Raw genomic sequence first — 19,768 nt, 5'->3', positions numbered from 1 at the left:
TGAATTTACTTTGGGTGAAAGAAGCAGCAATCTGGTGAATGTTTAAGTCTTCCCGGGAGGCATGAGGTACGTGGGCTGCGCCGTGGGCTGCGTGGCAGCCATGGCCACGGGACTGGGACAGGCGGGTGGGGGGCATCTCGTGAAAATCCGCCACGTGAGAGGTTTCTCAGGTGCTGCTTGCAGCCTGCGCACGAGACGCCTGCCTCTGGAGAGGGAGTCGTTCCGCCGTGGGCGCGACGGGCCCCAGCAGCGTGGCCCTGCGAGGGGTCGGCATGAGGGTGGACTCCTGTGCCGCCTTCCCCCTGCCTGGGGGTTTGCTGTCGGCTGGAGGACGCTGCTTCTGCTGCCAGCAGGCGCGGGTCAGTCGGAGATGTGTGCCCAGAAGGCTGAAGGAGCGCGTGCTGGTGGCACGGTGACCACACACCGGCCGGGCTCCTCAGTGAAGACGCCGCCAGCCGGTGGACGCCGACCGCTGGCTTGGACGTGTGAGCTCTGCTTTCTCGTGGAACGCGAGCTCCCTGTTCAGTCAGTTTGGGGCCGTGCAGCACATTTCTCCCCAGACGGAAAAAAGTGTCAGGCAGGCCTGCAGCTCTCTCCTGTGGGGACAACCTGCACAGACGTTCAGCACAGGACCCGGGTCCCAGTGGCCCCAGTGCCGCTTCCCGCCTCCCCACTGCTGGGATGTCTGGGCGCCTCGGGGACGTGCTCCCTGTGGGGCAGGCACAGAACCCTGCAAGCAGCCCAGCGGGCTCACTCGCGGGACCTCAGGTGGCGGGAGAGGGACTCTAAACTAAACCTGTCCCTTGTGCTCCCTTGTGAACACTGTGACATCGGAGAGAGCTCACACTCTGCAGGGCCTTCCCTGGTTGTGTTAGGCCCTCCTTTCCTTGTTCACGCCCGACCGTCCTGTCTGTGGGCTCGTGGCCTGTGGTGGCCTGTTGCTCCTGGGGAAGGGGGGTCATGTTGCAGTTCCTCTGAAGCAGGCCTGGGACGGGCCGATGACGTGGCCGCAGCGTGGCCACCACGGACTCCCGCGAGCCAGGGCGGCTGCTGGTGTCTGGGGCCCCGTCCCTCGTGGCCCTGTGCACGGCCAGGTGGCAGACCCCGGGGGCCTCCGTGAGCTGGTCGGTGGCCTTTCCTCCAGATGCAGCCCTCCCCCCCCACGCTGTCAGCGAGGACGGAGCAGTGGTGCGTGCCGGGGATTCCTCCCGCCTCCCCTCCAGCGTTCCTGGAGGCGCCCCTCCCCTTACCGACTCCTCTGGCCGCAGCTCTGTGCGCTGGTGGGAACGATTCTCAGAGCTGTTTCCGATGCTTCTGTCGGGGTCCGGTGTCCGGAGTTATCTTTGATTGTAAAGTATATTTTTGCTTTTCGGCCTTCTAATTTAATACATGGTATCTATAAAAGTAGAGAATTAAACTTCTCCAGTGAAACTTTACTGTTTTTGTTCCTGAGTGGTTTTTAATTTAGCTCAGGATACGTTCACTCGCTAACAAACTACACGACGGTTGTGTGAGTACAGGTGAAATTTAATGGCTGGATTCAGAACGTTAACCTGAAGTATTTATACCAAGCATGAAGTTTTGTTTTTCGGTTAAAATACGATGGGGAGAGAGGTGCCTGGGTGGCTCGGTCGGTTAACCCTCTGCATTCGGCTCAGGTCACGATCCTGGAGTCCTGGGACCGAGCCCCACATCGGGTCCCTGCTCAGAGGGGAGTCTGCTTCTCCCTCTCCTCCCCGCTGTGCTCTCTGTCGCTATCTCTGTCTCTTTCAAACAAATAAAATCTTAAAAAAGAAATGACAGGGAGAAGGTTCGGGGCCAGCAGGGGAGGCAGCTGCGTGCCCCCACCCTGTCCCCAAGGTGGGGTTCCGCACAGTGCTTCCTCCATGTGGCTCGCTGCCACTCGCTGTGTGTCGCCATGAATGTCTTTTGCCCAAAGCAGCGGAGGGAAGCGCGTGTGCTCGAGCCCAACACAATGTGAGGAGGCAAGGAGTGCTTCTGTTCTGAAGCTTGGGACAGAGTGCCCAGGATGCCATGGGCACAGCCAAGCTCTAGGAGTACCCCAGGCGGGTGCAGGGGCTGCACGGAGGGTCAGCGCAGTGGGGTGGGGGTCTGTCTGCTTAGCACGTTCCCGAGTGTGCACAAGGCAGGCGCCCGGTCGTGTTTGGAGGTGCTAAAGTCCTGGGTGTCTGGGCGCGAGCCGCCTTGGTTCTGTTCTAACAGCCTCAGGCATGGCTCCTGATGAGGGGCCGGTGTCCAGCTTGCCGCGAGGGTGAGCTCGAAGGAAAGCGCCCGCCGCAGAAGGAGGTGACGGGAGATTGCCAGAAGCCCGACGTGGCCCAGGAAGCCCCGGAGGAGAAAGCCGTCCTGGGCTGGTGGAAGCAGAGGCACATTCTTCCTGGAGGAACGTGGTGTTGGTTGGGCCTCGGAGGACTCAAGCGCACGCGGCTTCGTGCGTGCTTGGGGAGACGGTCCGCACGAGCAGGGAGCAGCCATGAGCAAGGCTCAGCAGCAGAATCCGCACGACCAAACCTCCACAGAGTCGGACTCCACTGAGCGCCACACAGGGACCTAAATGTGCAAACAGGACAAAACAGTGCGAGCAGAGACCAGGAGGCTGTGCACAGGATGGGACAGAGCCCGACAGCTACTGGCAGTGAAGACGCGGCCACTGGAGATCGGTGGAAGGCTGGGCACTGCCCGGGAGACCGCTGCCCCCGGGGAGCGAAGGGGTGGGAGGGGGGACGCTCGACTCGGGTCAGGAGTCACAGTGAGCCCCACGGGGCGTGGGACTAAGTGCCCGTCACCTCCGCGACACACATCTGTACCGACTGGGAAACGCGTGTGTGACGTGGGGCACACGGGTTCTAGTTCAGGGACAGCGGTGATGTGGAGGACTCGAGACGCCGGCTCGCTCCGTGTGAGTCACGCTGCCTGTTACCGTGAGCCCAGTGGCTCCGTGGTCCTGGCATGCAAGTGCAGGACGTGGCCCCGGGTCGGGGCAGGGGCTAGATGGGGCTGTCCTTGCAGGCGGCCCTGCGCTCTGCCAGCCCCTCCCCCGTGCCGTGGTTCGGACAGGCGGTTTGACCTGGGGTTCAGGGCTCCCCCCTAGCTGCACCAGCGGTTACTGAACAGTGAAGGGGTCACTGGTGGGCTCTGCTGGCAGTAAGCCTGTCCACCCCAATCACACATTACAGGCTTGGGGACATGACCCGATTTTATTTTTTATTTATTTTTATTTTGTTAAAGATTTACTTATTTGAGAGAGAGTGCACACACGTGGGGGGGGGGCAGAGGGAGGGAGGGAGGGAGAGAATCCCCAAGCTGAGGCCCCGCTGAGTGCAGAGCCCGGCGCGGGGCTCCATCCCAGGGCCCTGAGATCCCAGGACCTGGACGCCCAACTGACTGAGCCACCCAGGCGACCCCATAAGCCCCAGTTTTAGTGGGGCCCTGGTGTCCCATCTGGGGTCGCCGCCCTGTGTTGCCGGCATGGTGTTGCAGGACCGTCCTCCAGCCGGCAGCTCAGGTCTGGACGCTGGGGGAGGCTGCCGGCCTCCGTCGAGGAGACTGTTCCATGTGCTGTTCCGTGTGAGCATGCGGCCCCTCCAGCTTGACCCGGAGCCCCAGGGCCCAAAGCCTGTCCCTGCAGCTTCTCGCCGCCCTTGCCTCTGCTCTCTGGGGAACTGGTTTTGTCACGGTGTCCGCGACTCCGAGGTTCCCGGTCCAGGTGCCCTCCTCACGTGTGCCGCCCTGGGAACACAGGCTGAGCCTTCTGGTCCCTTCCTCAGCACCCCAGGGTCATTCAGGCGGGTGCCCAACTTCCCAGAGCCAAGCCAGCGCCATGCAGTCAAGCTCCAGCCCCGGCCCGGCTGCTCCAGAGCCCTGCCGCCGCCCAGAACACGTCCCCGGGGCTGCGTGGACGCGCGCGTTCGCTGCTCTCGCTGCTCCTGGCTCGCCGCCTGCCGCCTCTCAGCTCTCTGCTCTGGCTTTTGCATCGGCTCTTCTGGGTTTTCCGTATGTGTGAGGATATCCCCGAAAGTCCGTCCCTGCTGCTGTGACGGCACCCGGGCCCGGGGCGTGCAGCACGGACGATTCCGCCTCCCAGCTCCGAGGGCTGATGTCCCCTCCGTGTCCTCATGTGGCAGAAGGGGCGGGGCGGCTCCCTGGGCCTCTCCACAAGGCACCCGTTGCATCGTGGGGACTGCACCTGCCCACGGCCGCACGTCCAGACACCATCACTCATTCAGTCCCAGCAGACGGCTTTTCGTCTTCCCCGTGCCGCACCCCTCATGCCTCCACACAAGCGCGAGAGATGAGGACTGAGGACAAACAGGCCCCCTGCCTAGAGGGCCAGAAGGAGGCCAGGCCCCTGCTGCTCGCTCCGCGCCCTGTGGCCCTGCAGATGCACACCCTGGGGCGGGGGCAGAGATGCCGGAGGAGAGGGGGAGGCAGGGCGGGTGGGAGGACTCTTCTGCTCGCATTCTGGGGGCCGGGACAGCTCTGACGCAGAACGCGAGCAGCCACAGGTGAGGAGCTGGGGTGTGGACACGGAGCCCGTGGTCGCAGCCCCCCAGAAGCCTTGCCGTGTTGGGCACAGCCCAGAGGCTCAGGGTTCCAGTGGGAGAAGGTGCGGCTGGAGGGCCAAGCCAGGAGAGGATGTTTGGGACAGGAGTGGGGACCGAGGATGGCGGGGGCAGGGGCTTCGGAGTCCTGCTCCCACCTCTGCACACTGCTGCATCTCCCTCACATCTGCTCGGGCTGGGTCACCTCCTTCCTGTGCTCTGAGTGCCCAGCAGCCCCGTCTTGCTTGGGCCCCGAGACTGCTCTCCTCCACCCACTTCCCCCCCAGCTCCAGCCACTGCTGGTGAGCCCCACCCCAGGGCCTTTGCACAGATGCTGTCCTCCCTCTAGCCTCTCCTAAATGTCCCCTCCTTGGGCCGCTTTCCTGGCCACCCCGGCAACTCCCTGCGCCTTCCCACACCTCCTGGACCTTCTGGACTGACACACATTGTTACCTTCTCACCATCCTTGTGCAGATGCTGGCTGGCTTGGGAACTCGGGGAGCGGGGTCTGCTGCTCATTTCGCCGGTGCCCACACAGCAGGTGCCTGGTCCACACGCGGGCAAAGGGAGGAAGGGCTAGGGTCCCAGCCTCACGCGCGCTGCGGCCCTGGAGTAACCAGGAAGGCCCTCCAGTCGCCTCCGGGGCGCGAGTGCATGGGGCGCCCTGCGTCTGGGTGCACACAGGCCCCAGGCCTTCCGGGCCTCTTCCCTGGTGCTGAGGGAGCTGAGTTGTTGTCATGACCTCTTCGATCCAAACGCCTTTTGAACTGTTCCTTTCTGAAGAGCAGTCTTTGCGGAAGAAAAGCCACAGCCAGGTTTTACACGAGGCTTGAAGCTCTCAGGTCGGGAGACGTACAAGGACCGCGTCGAGGGCTGTGCTGCGTCCCACTGGGCAAAGCCCCCCGGAGAAAATGCCGGCCCCACCCTGCCATGGCGGGGGGCAGTGGAGACGTGTGCTGACGGTCGGTGGACAGGGAACAGACCCGTGAGGCGGGGCAGCGCGCGCGGGGCTCGCTGTGTGCGTCCGTGGTGACCGGAGCGCAGCCGGTTCCTCAGAGCGTCCGCTCCTGGCTGCTGGCGTGCTCGTGGAAACATTAGCCCCGGCGGAATGCAAAGTACCTTGTGTATGCACTTGTAACGTCCGTCACTGTAAGGTGTCCCCCAAATGCAAGCAACAAACCTCACGACGGTGGAAACGTGAGCAAGCTAATGGACGTTACGATGCGGGACTCGCTGACTCAGCGTGGAGTGCTCCGTCTGTCTCCCCCGTGACGTGTGGCCCTGCTTTGCCGTCGTCCTGCAGACATACGCGTCCGTGTGGGGGAGTGAGGAATGAACAGAGCGCATGGCATTCACGCCTGGGCCGCGGGGTGTGTGTAGCCAGACTGAGGGGTGTTGAGGAGGAGGGTCTGGCCGGGGCCCTGGGCTGGGTGGGGCTCTGCCCGCGGAAGATGGACCGCCCCTCGGCGGCTGGACGGCACCCCTGAGATTGTGGGGTGGGAGCTCTGCCCTCAAAGCTGACCCACCGTGAAGCTCCATGCCCCGTGCTTCCAGTCCCCCACCTCAGGCCCCAGACAGCTGGGCCGTCGTGGACCCACGTGGCTGCCATCCATGGAAGGAGCAGCTTGCAGGGGAGAATGAGGACGTGACCCCCAGGTTACTCAGACTCCGGGGAAGGTCACCATGACATGGGGGTCACTCAGCTCTCGTGGGTGCCTGCCAGTACCCCTTGTAGGATGAGGTTTGGGACAAGTTGTCGAGTGAAGCACACACCAGCAGAGTTCTAGAAATGGCTGCGACCTGCCCCCTGTGCCCTTGGTGAGTCCCATGGCCTTGGGCCCCTCCCTCTGGTGAGCCTGGCAGTAGAACTGGGTCCACTCAGCAGGGACATGCAGGCCTCGGCCGGCACCCAGGCGGACCGCACTGCCAGGCAAAGCGGTGACGGTGGCAGGGGATGTCTGATGGGTCAGGGGCTCCCCAGGCCCAGGAGGGAGGCACAGCAGCCCCTGCATGCAGGGCTGGCCCGGGGCACTGGCGGTGGGACTCGGAGCGAGCTGAGAGCACAGTGTCCGGGGGCTGGGGCAGCACCCAGGGGTCACAGGGTCTCAGTGGGCACCGTGGGCAGGACCAGCAGCGGATGCCCCACCTCTCAGCCCTCAGTGACTCTGGTTATGGAGACGTTCCTGTCCTTGACCGCAGGGAGAAGTGGGGCAAGGTGGAGTGCCGCTTGCCCGGGCAGAGAGCGAGGCCACGTGGAGCACACCCAGACGCTCGGTCCAGAGTGGCCGTGAGGAGGAAGGAAGGGTCCTCCTTCTGTCTGGCAGAGCACTCGCTCCTTTCCGAAGGGGCACAGTGGCAGAGTCTCTCCCAGGAGAGCCCGCCAGGGAGTCCCCTGCAAGCTGGGGATGGCCTGTCTGAGCAGACCCGGACCTCCAGGGGGGTCCCTCGATGGCTTGTGCTCATAGATGAGGCACAGTACGGCAGCCCCTTTGGGAAGAGGACAGACTAGCCCTTCCTGAGGGGGAACAGGGATACAGCAAGTTAGGTTTATTGGGAACATCCCCATTGAAAACAGCCCCCAAAATGCTAATCGCATATGTTTAAAACTTCTTTCTGAAATGTTTGAAAATATGACAAAGGGGGAACTCAGATGCTTCTAGCAAGTCTGAGCAGTTCAGGCAGTGCTATGGGGTGGAGGGTGGGGGCCACAATAGGTGGAGGGGTGACCAGTGTTCATGGATTGAAGTGGTATGTGCAGATGTTGGTTTCTGTCACAGTAATTCACTCGACATGACCTCCTTCCCCACAAGTCCTGCTTTTTGTTGTGTGTAAGACTTGGGACGTTGATGGGGCACCTGGGTGGCTCGGTCGTTAAGCATCTGCCTTCGGCCCAGGTCATGATCCCAGGGTCCTGGGATCGAGCCCCACATCGGGCTCCCTGCTCCGTGGGAAGCCTGCTTCTCCCTCTCCCGCTCCCCCTGCTTGTGTTCTCTCTCTCGCTGTGTCTCTCTCTGCCAAATAAATAAAATCTTCAAAAAAAAAAAAAAAAAAAAAGACTTGGGACGTTGATGCTATGCATGTGGAAGTCCAAAAGGCTAAGACGAATCCAGGCATTCGTGCAAAAGAAGCACGAAATGGGAAGCCTGCTCAGGTAGAAACCGAGACTGTAAGGACTGTTGTCTGCATTAAGATGACAGATGGAGAGTCCAGTGGAACCGGGCAGAGACCAGAGGGCAGGGTGACAGTGGTGCAGTGAGCCAGACGCAAGATAAGTGCAGTCAGGCCCCTGCTTTGTGCCACTTCCAAACATCAGTTCTGGACGGACTCAATATGTAAAGGCAGGAAGATTCTGGGAAGGAGGCAGAGGAAGGTCTGTGAGGGGAGAACCAGTCTCCCCGCCTGGACAGCTGCATGGGCGTGTCCGATGGAACTGCTTTGAGCCCTGCAGTCTGTTGAAGGCTTGCAGCTCTTGGGGGGAGTCCTTGGGGAGTGAGTCGCTGTCCATCTCAGTCAGTGTTTGCTCTCAGCACAGCAGCTGCCTGGCCCCCGGCCCCAGGCAGGCAGTCGCGCGTGTGTCCCTGGAGCCGTCTGCACACAGCTTGTGGGAGCTGGTGGGCAAAAAGGACCCTGCCCTGCAGATGCTGGGGACCTGTGCTCTGATCACAGAGGTGCAAACAGCTAGGTAACCATGTCGCACCCCACCCCTGTTGTCACACGCCCCCCCTTAAGCTGAAGTGACTTCCAGAGGATGGAAAGGGCTAGTGCTCTTCTCTCCCTTCATTTTTCTCTCTTTCCCTTCCTGGGAGCCGGGTGTTAAAGACTAGGACATTCAAAAACAACTACGAATAAGGGGAAAGTTAGAACATGATCTTGGATGCCCGGGAAAAGGCTCAGAAAAGACCTGAGCAGACATTATATTTACAGGTCAGGCTGATCCTGCTGATCCACAGAGACAGTGTACAGCAATAATAAAAATAAAATAAAAACAAAAAACCAGCCAGTCCAGGGGAAGGGGGAGAATCAGAATTCCAAAGTTACCACATTATTCAATTCAAATGTCCCGTGTTCAGTAAGAAAATCACAAGGCAGGGGCACCTGGGGGGCTCAATCGGTTAAGCGTCTGCCTTCGGCTCAGGTCATGATCCCAGGGTCCTGGGATGGAGCCCCGCATGGGCTCCCTGCTCGGTGGAGAGCCTGCTTCTTCTCTCACTCTCTCTCTGTGCTTGCTCTTTCTCTACATCTCTCTCAAATAAATGAATTTTTTAAAAATCACAAAGCATACAAAGAAACCAGAAAGTATGGGTTATAAAAAGGAAAAAAAAAATCAGTGAAATTCTCTCTGAAAAAGACCTGATCACAGATACACTAGACAAAGACTTTAAAACAACTAAAAGAAGTTGTGGAGAAAGCCAAGAAAACCATGTATGAACCAAATGAAAATACCGATAAACAGATGGGAAACCAAAAAGAAACTCTGGAGCTAAAAAGTACAATAACTGAAATGAAAAATTCACTAGAGAGGTTCCAAGACAGAATTGTGCAGACAAAAAAAAAAAAAAATTAGTGAACTTGAAGAGAGGATGGGAAATTATCAAGTCCAAGGAAGACAAAGGAAAAAGTTGGAAGAAAACGGGACAGAGCTTAAGGGACCTGAGCTCAGGACACCAGCAGGCAGACCAATATATGCACTGTGGGAGTCCCAGAAGGGGAAGAGAGAGAAAGGGGCAAAGAGAATACTTGAAGAAATAATGCCTGGAGACTTCCCAAATTTGAGGAAAGACATGAATATAAACTTCCAGGAAGCTCAACAAACACCAAGGAAGATGAACTTAAAGCGATCCACGCTAAGAAACACTGTAATCAAACTTCCAGACCCAAAGACAAGGAATCTGAAAGCAGCAAGAGAAGGGAATCCTCACGTACAGGGGTCCTCAATAAATTATCAACAGATTTTTCATGAGAAAACTTTGGAGGCCAGAAGGCAGTGGGTCGATACATTCAAATGCTAAAAGAAAAAACCTGCCAACCAAGAATCCTATGTCCAGAGGTACTCTCCTTCAAGAGTGAGGGATAAATTGAGACATTCCCAGATAAGCAAAAGAGGGAGTTTGTGATCACTAGACCTGCCCTGCAAGAAATACTCAAGTGGGTTTTGTAAACTGAAATAAAAGGATGTTAGTAACTTTATGTGGAGAAATAAAGATCTCAATAAAGGTAAATGCACGGCCTCCTGGGTATAGAGTCTCTGGTAAAGTTAAAGGGATTGTAGGGATGGATGGATGGGTGGATGGGTGGACGGACAATAGTGTGAGTGTATTTTATACCACTAAGCTGTACACTTAAAAATGGTTAAGATGGTAAATTTTATGTTATGTATGTTTTATACCAGTAAAAAAAAAGTTAAGTGGAAGGCAAAATTGTCAAGCTTTTAGAAAATAATCCAGAAGACCATATTTCTGATCTTTTTTTTTTTTAAGATTTTATTTATTTATTTGAGAGAGAACACATGAGAGGGGGGAGGGTCAGAGGGAGAAGCAGACTCCCCGCCGAGCAGGGAGCCCGATGCAGGACTCGATCCCGGGACTCCAGGATCATGACCTGAGCCGAAGGCAGTCGCTTAACCGACTGAGCCACCCAGGCGCCCCGACCATATTTCTGATCTTAAGGCAGGGAAGGTTTTGTGAAATAGGACCAGGAAGCGCTACCTGTGAAGAAAAATACTGGTGACTCCGACTCATTAAAGTTACGAACTTCTGCGTGCCACGTTTTGGTTTCTGAGATGTGACGCCATGTTGCCGGTTTCTCTCGCACAGGGTCTTGTGAGATGTCTGTTCTGAGTCCTTGTATGTTGAAAATGCCTTTTTTCATTATCTTTTTTTTTTAAAGATTTTATTTATTTACTTGACAGAGATAGATAAAGAGAGAGAGGGAACACAAGCACGGGGAGAGGGAGAGGGAGAAGCAGGCTTCCCGCCGAGCAGGGAGCCCGATGCGAGGCTCGATCCCAGGACCCTGCGATCATGACCTGAGCTGAAGGCAGATGCTTAACGACTGAGCCACCCAGATGCCCCTCATTATCACTCTTAAATGATAGTTTACTTGGGTGTGGGATTCAGCGTTCAAGTTCTGTGCCTTCGGCACCACAGAGGGGCCCTGCCAGAGTCTCCGGGCTCTGGTGCCCGTTCACCCCAGCATGGGCACACGGTCATGTCTCCCCAGCAGCTCCGAGTTTTTCTCTACCTTGATGCCCTCAGATCTCACCCCCAAGTATCTGAATGGATGTACCTCTTGGCCTTCCTTGGCACTCACCGAGTACTTTCGGTCAAGAGCTCATGCCTTCAGTTCTGAGAGATCATTGTTCTTACATGTGGATCCAAATATTGCCCTGAGGCCACGCCCCCTCCCCCCTGCGCACCACGGGCACGTCCCCCAAAACCTCCCTTCGTTCAGGATGTCTGTCGGGTTTACAGATCATTCACTTCCTTGTTTTCCACTCTTCTATTTTAAAATTTCTTTCTATCTTTGTCGTGGTAAATTTTGTGCCTGTGGGGAAGATGCTTTTCCATCTGGAAACCAGAAACCCCTTTTTAAAAATATTTGAAGTTTAGTAACTGTTTTGTTTTTATGCGCCGTGTTGTTTTAGAGTTACCTTCTCCAGGGCGACGGGGCACCTCTGGCTGACAGTGTGGACTCTGGAGCACATTGCAGTGTGCCTCGCTTTCCCCATCTGTAAAGTGAGAGGAAATAATGGCACACATTGCATAGGGTGTTGTCAGGATTGAATGAGAGCATCCCCTGGCACACAGGCAGCACGTGGCACAGGCGAGCCCTAGTCCACGGCACGTGACACCCATATTCCTGGTGCCTTAGGAGCATGTTTAGATTTGGTGAGAGGCACATGCGTTTAAGGAAGGGACTGTGCCAGGGAATGACAGGGAGGGGCTTAGGGAAGACTGTTGTTTTGCACCTGGGTTCACAAAGACTCAGCCGGGGGCACGGCCACAGCCCCCGGGAAATCAGACTGTGAGGCTCTGGGTCCGCTTTCCGAAGGCGACCCAGGACGGCCAGCCTCATTTGCAGACACACCTCGCCAGCCCGGCAGCCGTCCCCGTCCGGCCCGGCCGGGTCCCAGGGTGGCCTACCCTGCCCAGACCTTGTGACGGGGGTGGGAAAGGACAGCAATGGCCTGAAGAGAGCCCAGGCCCTCCTCGCTGAGCCCCTGCAGCGGCCCCACCATGGGAACCACACTGAGGGCAGAGGCAGGTCATGCGACTCGGGAGGGGGGAGGACCCTCCCACGTACCCCCCGCCAGCAGCTTCCTTCAAGCACTGTCTTTGCCTCCCCAGGTGGCAGCCCCACCGGAAGCCACCCTGCCCCTTGGGGAGCCATGTCTCGTCCTTCCTGCCCAGTTAAGCCAGGCACGTCTCCTGTCTGCCACACCCCACGCCTGCTCCCCGCTCTTCCCGCACCCCACCACACGCTCGTGGAGCTGTCTGGCGAGAAATCCCCGCCCTCGGGGGAGATGAGAAAAGAAGGCCAGTCCTAGAGCAAGCTGAGGTGGGACAGGCGCCCTGGAGAAAATTCAGTGAGCTGTGGCAGGCAGGGAGCGGGGACTGCAGCGGCTGGCAACCCCCCTGGGGCCCGAGCAGCACTGGGCACCCCTCCTTCTGTGCGCCCCCAGCCCACGAGGCCACTGCTTCCTGCACTGACACACCTGGGCCACAGCCATGCCTCCCGCAGGGTCCCCAAACTTTCCACATCAGTGAACCAGCTTCCTTATAAATCCCCTGGGTTGGAAATAATGGAGAGGGTCATTTTTGAGCCCCTGGCTCATCCCTGGCCCCAGCCAGTGCCCCACAGCCTGAGACTGACCCTGAGGGCCTCCAGACCCCTCCTCCCACCTGTCCCTCCCAGAGGGGAGGGGCAGCATGAGCCTGGGGGTACCATACAACCAGACAGAGGAGAAGCCCAGGGGACTCAGTGGGCAGAAAAGACACCAGGACCAACAAGTGTACACACTGCTCAGCGTTTATTTGCAAGATGGGGGCAGGGTGGGCAGAGGGAGTGCTGGGGAGCACCAACCCCTCCCTGGCCCACCTCCCAGCGGCCGTGGTCACCCCAGGCCCAGGTTCACATGTGGGTGGGCAGCCACCCTGCCTGACACCGCCCCCCGGAGGCAGCTGGTGGCCAGTGGACAGGCCCCAGCCCACATCCCGGTGCAGGAGGTGGCCAGCAGGAACCCGCTCCACGGGGCTTGGGGAGCAGCGGGGCGCACGCAGGCCCACAGCGGGGGACAGCACAGCAGCTCCAGGGCACCCCTCTGACACGAAGAAGGGGGTGAGTCCAGGCAGCACAGGCACTTGTCTCAGATGAGGGCCAGGCCCTGACGGCCAGGCAAGTGGCCAAGACGTGCTGGAGGGGCTCCGAGGGCAAGGCCCCCGCCGGAGCCCTCCTCAAGCAGTTCCTCGCTGTGCCATTGTCCTCTAGGGCAGCCCCCAAGGCACAGGTCCCACGAGGGCCCAGGTGGCAGGGGTGCCCGGGCTCCTGCCGCAGGCTGGCCGAGCTTTCCGTGGCTGGGTGGTGTGTGTCCTGGCTCCAGACTGGGGTGGGGGGCCTGGCGGGAGGGGGTCAGAATGGCAACAGACAGTGGTGGAGCCCTAGGTCAGGAAGATGGGGGTGCTGTCCTCGGGAGCCTCAGGCGAGCGGACGCAGGATGGGGCACAGCTGCACTTGTCCACGTGGGTGTAGGTGCGCTGGACGGTGGTCCCGTCGGGACACTGCATGGTCACCACCTCCTCATGAACCCCTGCCTCCTGGCAGCAGGTACACTGGTGCTCCATAGCCTGGGCCTCCACGGAGTACCTGCAAACGCAGGGCCGCCCTCAGGACCCGCCGGGTCCAGCCCCAGCCCCCGAGCTCCTGGTGTCTCTGGGGTCTGGAGCCAATGGCCCCGACCCACTCCCGGCAGCCCTGAGCTCATCCTCCGAGCACTAGGGGCTTCTCTGACCTGGCCCGGGACGGTGCTCAGGGTCACTGAACTCTGACCTTCCCGCGCCAGGCCCCCTCTCGTCTTAGAACCAGCTCACGGAACTTGCTGACCCGGCAGGACCCTCCCCCCGGGGAACCTTCCCTGGGTCTTGAGCCAGCCCCGCACCGGTCCTTCTGCTCTTTAAGCGCACTGCTCACACCTGGCGAAGCCAGGGCAGTGTGGGGCGGGGAGGGGCCTCTCGGGAGGGGCGCAGGGCTCGCTCACTTGGACACTCCGGGGCATGAGCCCCCGCAGAACGTGAGGTTGACCGGGGCCCGAGTGGCGCAGCCCTGGTGTGTCAGGATTGTTCTGTTGACGCGGACTTGGCACTTGTCTGGGCAGATGGAGGAAAGGCGGTGGAGGTGCGGGAGGGGACCTCTGAGGATCCCGACCTAGGGCCGCTCCCCGCGCGCCACCCTCCCGAGCCCCGCGCTCAGGGTGGGGTCCTGGGGCCAAGGGCAGCTTCGGGCAGAAATCAACGGATGGAGACTGGGCGGAGGTGGAGGGCGGGTAGGCGGGCCTGGACTTACCCACTTCCTCACAGGAGTAACAGCAGCCGGTTTTCCTGAGGATGCCCTGAAAGGGTTGGGGGGAGACAGAGGGTGGGCTGGGGGCGGGGCGGGGCCTCCAGGGCGGTGGGGGGCGGGCGGATGATCTGGGGGGGCGGGGCCTCCCGTTGGAGATGTGGGCGGAGCCTCCGAGGCTGTGGGGGTCCAGGCTGAGACTCTGGGGTGTGTTGGGCTGGGCCTCTGCCTTGGGGCAGCCCGAGCCCCAGGACACACCTGGCAGCTGGACACGTCCGGGCAGGGCGTGGGCCTCAGAGTGAGCACGTGGAGCCCGTTCTTGACCTCGCAGCGGTACTCCGTGCAGTTGTCCACGAGGCTGTTGACCCAGGTCTCGTTGGGCTGAAATGCAACGGGGAAGGTGGAGGCTCGCAGGGAATTATCTGGTGAGCTGAGAGGGGCCGAAAGGAAGGGTCTCCCAGCTGGGGGGCTGAGACCGAACCCCCTCTTACCTGGACCAGCCAGCCATCCTCCGTGGGACAGGCTGTCTGCACGCACTCCCCACAGCATTGTCCGGCCACCTTCCAGTACTCGTAGCCCTGAGGGACAGGGGTGGTTCCATGGGTACCCCCAGTCCTACTCCCCAGCCCTCCTGCCCTCCCGTCCACACCCTAAGGGCCCAGCGACCTCCTTGGCAACCCCGGTCCCTGTGAAGCCATGTCCCTGCCCAGGGCTGGGTGTGCCCAGGAGGGCTTACCTGGCGGCAGGTAGTGTTACAGATGTTCTCCTCACACTGCACGATTGGGCCCTGGGTGTCCCCGGACAGGCAGGTGCACGTGTGGCAGGGAGTGACGGATGGGAAGGTTGTACCGATCTGCAGTGGACCGGGTGAGTGGAGGTGACATTGAGGACAGTGGCGGGGGCCCCAGGGCCAGGACCCCTCCCTGCGGCTGGATGGGCTGGGAGAAGGGGAGGCCTACAGAGAGCGGGTTCTTTCTTCTTCAAATGGAATTATGCTTGTGCCCCTGGCTGAGCACAGACCAGGGCAGAGGCAGGACCCCAGGCCGGCTGGAGGGGCTGGGAGGGCACGGTCCCACCCCAACACTCTTGCCATGAGGACGCTCCTGGGACACCCCAAGCCAGCAGCTCCCCCAGGTGCTCGACAGACAGGGCTGCCCCGTGTCCCCCTCGCCGTGTCCCCACGTGGCTCTAAAGGGCCCGGAGCCCCCACGCTTATCCCCTGTCCTGCAGGAGGGTGCAGGCGGGGCCGGGCATGTGCAGATGAGGGGTGGAGGTCCCATGTGGATGAGCTGAGCCTGGGGCCCCACCCGCTGCTACTCATCCCACTCAGCCGCCCGGCGGTGAGCCCTTACCTCGTAGGCAGTGTGATTGTAGTAACACAGCTGAGGTCCTGGAAGGAAAGGGGGGCTGAGCACCTGCCCGGCTGGTGGGCAGGAAGGGCTCCGACACTCCCCCACCCCCGAGCCTCCAGCCCCACTCACGGCAGATGAAGGTGGGGCAGCAATCACCCTCCTTCTGGGTGCGGATCAGCTCCTCTCCCGGCCCACATTTGGGTGGGCTCTGGGGGCAGGTGGTCGTGTCGCAGACTGTGGGAGAGTTGGGGTGCCGTCAGGGGGCCCCTCGCTGTACCAGGGCACACCAGAGGTCGGCGGCCTCATTCTCCTGCCACACTGGTCCAGCCTCAGCCACTCCTCGGCCCGCAACTACCCCCGCCCCCCCGTCACCCTCCGGCCAGTGGGGCACAGGGCTCACCGCACAGCGTCCCCAGACAGCATGAGTTGTTGGCCAGAGGCCTGGTCTCGGCCACAAAGCCCGCCTGGCTGCACTGCGGGGGCTGTTCCGGGGCCTCACACAGCACGGGGGTGCACTGCACTGACAAGGAGCCCTCGTGGCACTCGCAGTCCTGGCAGTTGCTGACCCACCGCTCCCCAGGCTGGAACAGAGCAGTTAGGGTCCCTGGAGACTCCTGGACCGGGCCCTGGCCTCTTGGGCTGCCTCCAGCAGCAGGGAAGGCCCCAGCCTCAGTGTGGCCAGCTCAGCCCTCGGCCTCCCGCTCAAGCTGCCATCCTGGAGCAGCCCACGGGACAGGGCTGTGTCTCACACCGGGGTGCCCCACACCAGCCCCCACAGGGGCTGCCCGGGCAGAGCAGGGTGCCCTGAGATGGGGCCCTCCCTCCCTCTGCTCAAGCCAGGGGGCAGGTAGCTGAGGAGCAGAACACTCACAGATTTGGGAAACCCATCTGGTCCCACACAGGCTGGAAGGGAAGAAGAAAAGGGGTTCAGTTGGCGTGCGGGGGTCCCAGACCCAGTGGGCAGAGATCACAGGCCCTGACACGTGTCCTTGCAGGCCTGGCCGCCCCACCCCCAGCCAGGGCTCTTCTTCCTGCTGGGGACAGGAGCCCCGGAGAACTCGGTGTCGTGGCCACACTGCACCCTCAGGGTGGGCACTGGGCTAGGAGAGCAAGCACCCGGGAGGGATGGTCCCCCGCTAGGGTCTTCCCACCCCAGGCCCTCGGCCTCCGGCTCTGCAGCAGCTCCGGGGTCAGGGCCGCTGGGGCTGTGCTCACCGCACTCGAGCACGCAGACGTTCGTGTGTGTGTTGAAGAGGGTGTGTCCGTCGGGGCAGAAGCAGCCTTCTGCCAGCCCCCTGCCCGCTCTGCTCTGGCTCCTGCAAGGCCAGGAGGGCATTCCTGGGACCCTCGAACCATGGAAGCGGCAGTCCGGGGTGGGGGGAAGGGCAGAGGGCATGGCAGAGTGCTGGGTTGACCAGCCGCCCAGGGCCCGGAGGCGGGGTTCAGAGGTCGGGCTGCGGGGAAGGAAGCCCCAGGGACCTGAGGCTGGGGGCGCATTGCAGACCCTCCCGGCCCGCCGCACACTCTTCAGGCAGGCTTTACCTGGAGTCGCAGGATGCGGGCTGTGCAGGGCCGCAGGGCTGGTACACCTTGTCGGGCGGGCAGGTGAAGTCTGGGATCACAGAGACAGGAGTCAGGTGGGCCGAGGGGGCCGGAGCGCCCGGGGCCGCCCTGACTCACCGCACAGCCCGCTGGTGGCATTCCGCCAGTTGCTGCAGGCGCCCCGGGCGCGGCAGAGGGCCGCATAGGCCTCCAGGCTCCCGCAGGGCGCCCTGGGGCTGTCCGCCTGGCAGCCGTCACTGACGCAGGAGCTGACGAACGGGTCGGGTGGGATGAGGGTGTGGCACTCTGCGAAGAGCCTGCGGGAAGGGGCGGTCAGAGGCCGGGGCAGGGGGCAGCCTGCCGCCCCACGACCGCCAGACCCGCAGGAGCGACTCACGGGCTCCGCAGCAGTTCGCAGAGGGGCGCCGGGGGGCACGGGGAGGAGGCGGGCGTGCTGGGTGCTGAGGGCGCGGGGCCAGCCGTCGGGGGCGGGCGGGTAGGCGCCCAGCAGGCCTCCCGGCCCCTCTCGGGAACCAGCCAGCGGTGGGCCATGTCTTGGCAGGTGGGGGCCATGGTTCCGCCGGGCTGGCGGCAGTCGTCCGTCTGGCTGTTGGTGCAGGTGCCTGGGAGGCGGGGCAGCAGGGTCAAGCTCTCCACCCCCCCCCCACCCGTGCTGAGCGGCTGTGGCCGGGGCGCCCCTGGCCCCCACGCACCACACTGGCCCTCGGTGTTGTGGCTGAAGCGGCTGTAGGACAGCTGGATGTGGAAGAGGTGCCCGTTGAAGGTGATGTTCACGCCAATGGCAGGGATGTCGATGCCCATCGTGGTCGTCCCCGTCACCGACACACTCACGCCATTCTTGCTGAAGCCCGAGCTCACTTGGATTTGGTCGAACAGGATCTGGGGATGTGTCGGGGGGATCCATGACTGGGTGTTGGGGCAGCAGGGCCTGCCTTCGGGGCTCGGCCTCACACCCCAAAGTGCAGATGCTCCCCTTGGGGCCTGGGGCCCCAGTCGGCCATGCTCAGGTCCCTGCCCCAGGTGCCTCTGGGAGCTGACCTCCGGGCCCGCAGCCCTTCCCTGGTGACGCCGGGACAGGGCCACTCACCAGGCTCTGCTCCTGCCCGCGGATGCTGGTGCTGGTGGTAAGGATGACCTCCATGGACTTGTAGTGGATGCTGAGGGCACGGGGACAGTGGGCGGCGGCCGTGGTGGCCCCGGTGGGCCCGCAGTAGTAGTTGTTCATGTAGATGCTGAGGTTCCCGTAGCGTGGGCGGATCTCCTTCATGAGCACGTGGGTGCAGTTGTCCCGAAAGGAGTAGGAAGTGCCGTCGAAAGTGGTGTAGTGCGAGTCCCCCCAGCCGCTGCAGGAGCCTGCGGGGCATGGACGGTCCCCTCACCCAGTGCCACCCCAAAATGGCCACCTCAGGGGAGCCCCCTGGGCCCCAGTTGGCCCTGGCTGCCTTTCTTATAAAAGGGGGTGGAGTGGGTTGCATGGTGGCCCCAAAGGCGTGTCCCCATGTCCAACCCAGACCCTGAGAATGTGCCCTCATCTGGGAAGAGATCTTCGTGTCTGTGATTAAGTTAAGGACCCCGAGATGACACCAGCCGGGATCACCCAGGTGGCCCTAACCCAGTGACAAGTGTCCTTGCAGGAGAGAGAGGAGCGGCCGTCGGAAGACGAGGCCGTGGCTGGAGGCTCGCAGCCACAAGTCCTGGATGCCTGGAGCCCCCAAAGCTGAGAAGGCAGGAAGGGCCCTCCCTGCAGCCTCCGGAGAGAGAGAATTGGTCATTGCTGATGTTGTGACCCCCATGTGTGGCACTCGCTTCCCCCCAGAACCTGACGCCCACACCATCCAGGGGCCAAGCCAGAAGCGCTCCCCGCAGGAAGCTCCAGGAGGGACGCTCAGGAATCCCTGGGATGACAGCCCCCTGACCCCGGGCCCCCTTCCAGCCACAGAGGCTGCCGTGCGGGTGGGCTCAGCAAACCTGGGCCTTCCCCCTGCTCTGGCGGCGCGTCACCCTCTCTGGCCGGCACTATGTGCTACGGCCCTGGCTCCCTGCGTGCCCCCGATGCCCTCTGCCCGGAGCGACCGCCCCTCACCCGCCCCCGCTTACACTCGCACTCGAAGTGGAAGTCACACGGCTCGCTCTCCTGCGACACTCTGACCGGAGGGTGTCCGTTCACGCAGCGGATGCTGGCCGCCGGCTTCCGCCCCAGCAGGACCACCCGGTTGTGGCCCTCACACAGAGCCACCGTGCAGTCCGACAGGGTCCAGGACTCGTTCACCTGGGAGAGAGTGGGCATGGTGCTCACCAGCTGGGACCACGAGACCTGCCCCCACCGCCCCGCCACAGCCTCAGGTCCCGCCTTCCCGGGGCAGAGCTGCCCTGGGTCCTGGCCACCCCGGTGCCGTCCCAGCCCCAACCCCGAGTGCCTTCCTCCAGCCAGAGCTGCCGTGCAGGGCTCCAGGGGGCCACAGTGACCCCGGGCCGGGCTGGGCCCCCCATCAGCGCCCCAACCAGGCACACAGCGCAGGCAGGAGGCGCACCTGTCGGGCAGGGACGATGAGGTCGCAGCCCTGAGGCTGGGAGGACGAGGCCGTGGGGGCCGAAGAGGACTCGGGGGGCGAAGAGGTGGGGCAGGTGTCCTGGAAGCGGTCAATGTCGCAGTGCTGGTTGCAGATGGCATAGAAGGAGCAGCCCGCACCGTCTGTCTTATTGTAGACCACGTCCCCTGTGAGGAGAGAATCACCAAGA

The 19,768-nt window shown here is 61.6% G+C and overlaps 2 protein-coding genes across 2 annotated transcripts in view; one reads left to right on the top strand and one right to left on the bottom strand.

Annotated features, from left to right (window-relative positions):
- The first annotated feature begins 61 nt into the window (after positions 1 to 61).
- Positions 62 to 1,436, top strand: LOC123856829 (uncharacterized). The gene has a single exon (XM_045892983.2). It carries the CDS (start codon positions 62 to 64, stop codon positions 1,118 to 1,120), a length of 1,059 nt encoding a protein of 352 aa, XP_045748939.1. The 3' UTR covers positions 1,121 to 1,436.
- An 11,686-nt stretch (positions 1,437 to 13,122) lies between these two features.
- MUC5B (mucin 5B, oligomeric mucus/gel-forming) overlaps positions 13,123 to 19,768 on the bottom strand; it is a 29,547-nt gene continuing 22,901 nt past the window's right edge. Inside the window, 18 exon segments of the mRNA XM_064576420.1 lie at positions 13,123 to 13,424; positions 13,816 to 13,924; positions 14,121 to 14,166; positions 14,373 to 14,495; positions 14,606 to 14,692; positions 14,851 to 14,967; positions 15,467 to 15,504; positions 15,596 to 15,700; positions 15,867 to 16,047; positions 16,338 to 16,369; positions 16,682 to 16,782; positions 17,009 to 17,078; positions 17,147 to 17,325; positions 17,406 to 17,631; positions 17,722 to 17,908; positions 18,117 to 18,382; positions 19,127 to 19,298; positions 19,561 to 19,745. Coding sequence (XP_064432490.1) covers positions 13,220 to 13,424; positions 13,816 to 13,924; positions 14,121 to 14,166; positions 14,373 to 14,495; positions 14,606 to 14,692; positions 14,851 to 14,967; positions 15,467 to 15,504; positions 15,596 to 15,700; positions 15,867 to 16,047; positions 16,338 to 16,369; positions 16,682 to 16,782; positions 17,009 to 17,078; positions 17,147 to 17,325; positions 17,406 to 17,631; positions 17,722 to 17,908; positions 18,117 to 18,382; positions 19,127 to 19,298; positions 19,561 to 19,745 — 2,429 coding nt within the window. The 3' untranslated portion in view covers positions 13,123 to 13,219.

This window comes from Mirounga angustirostris, unplaced genomic scaffold, assembly GCF_029215605.1.
Source record: "Mirounga angustirostris isolate CCGP_5_RB_7025 unplaced genomic scaffold, mMirAng1.0.hap1 SCAF_13, whole genome shotgun sequence".
NCBI classification, from domain to species: domain Eukaryota; kingdom Metazoa; phylum Chordata; class Mammalia; order Carnivora; family Phocidae; genus Mirounga; species Mirounga angustirostris.
Note: the sequence above shows the minus strand (reverse complement) of the source record. Positions and strands in the feature narration are given on the sequence as shown.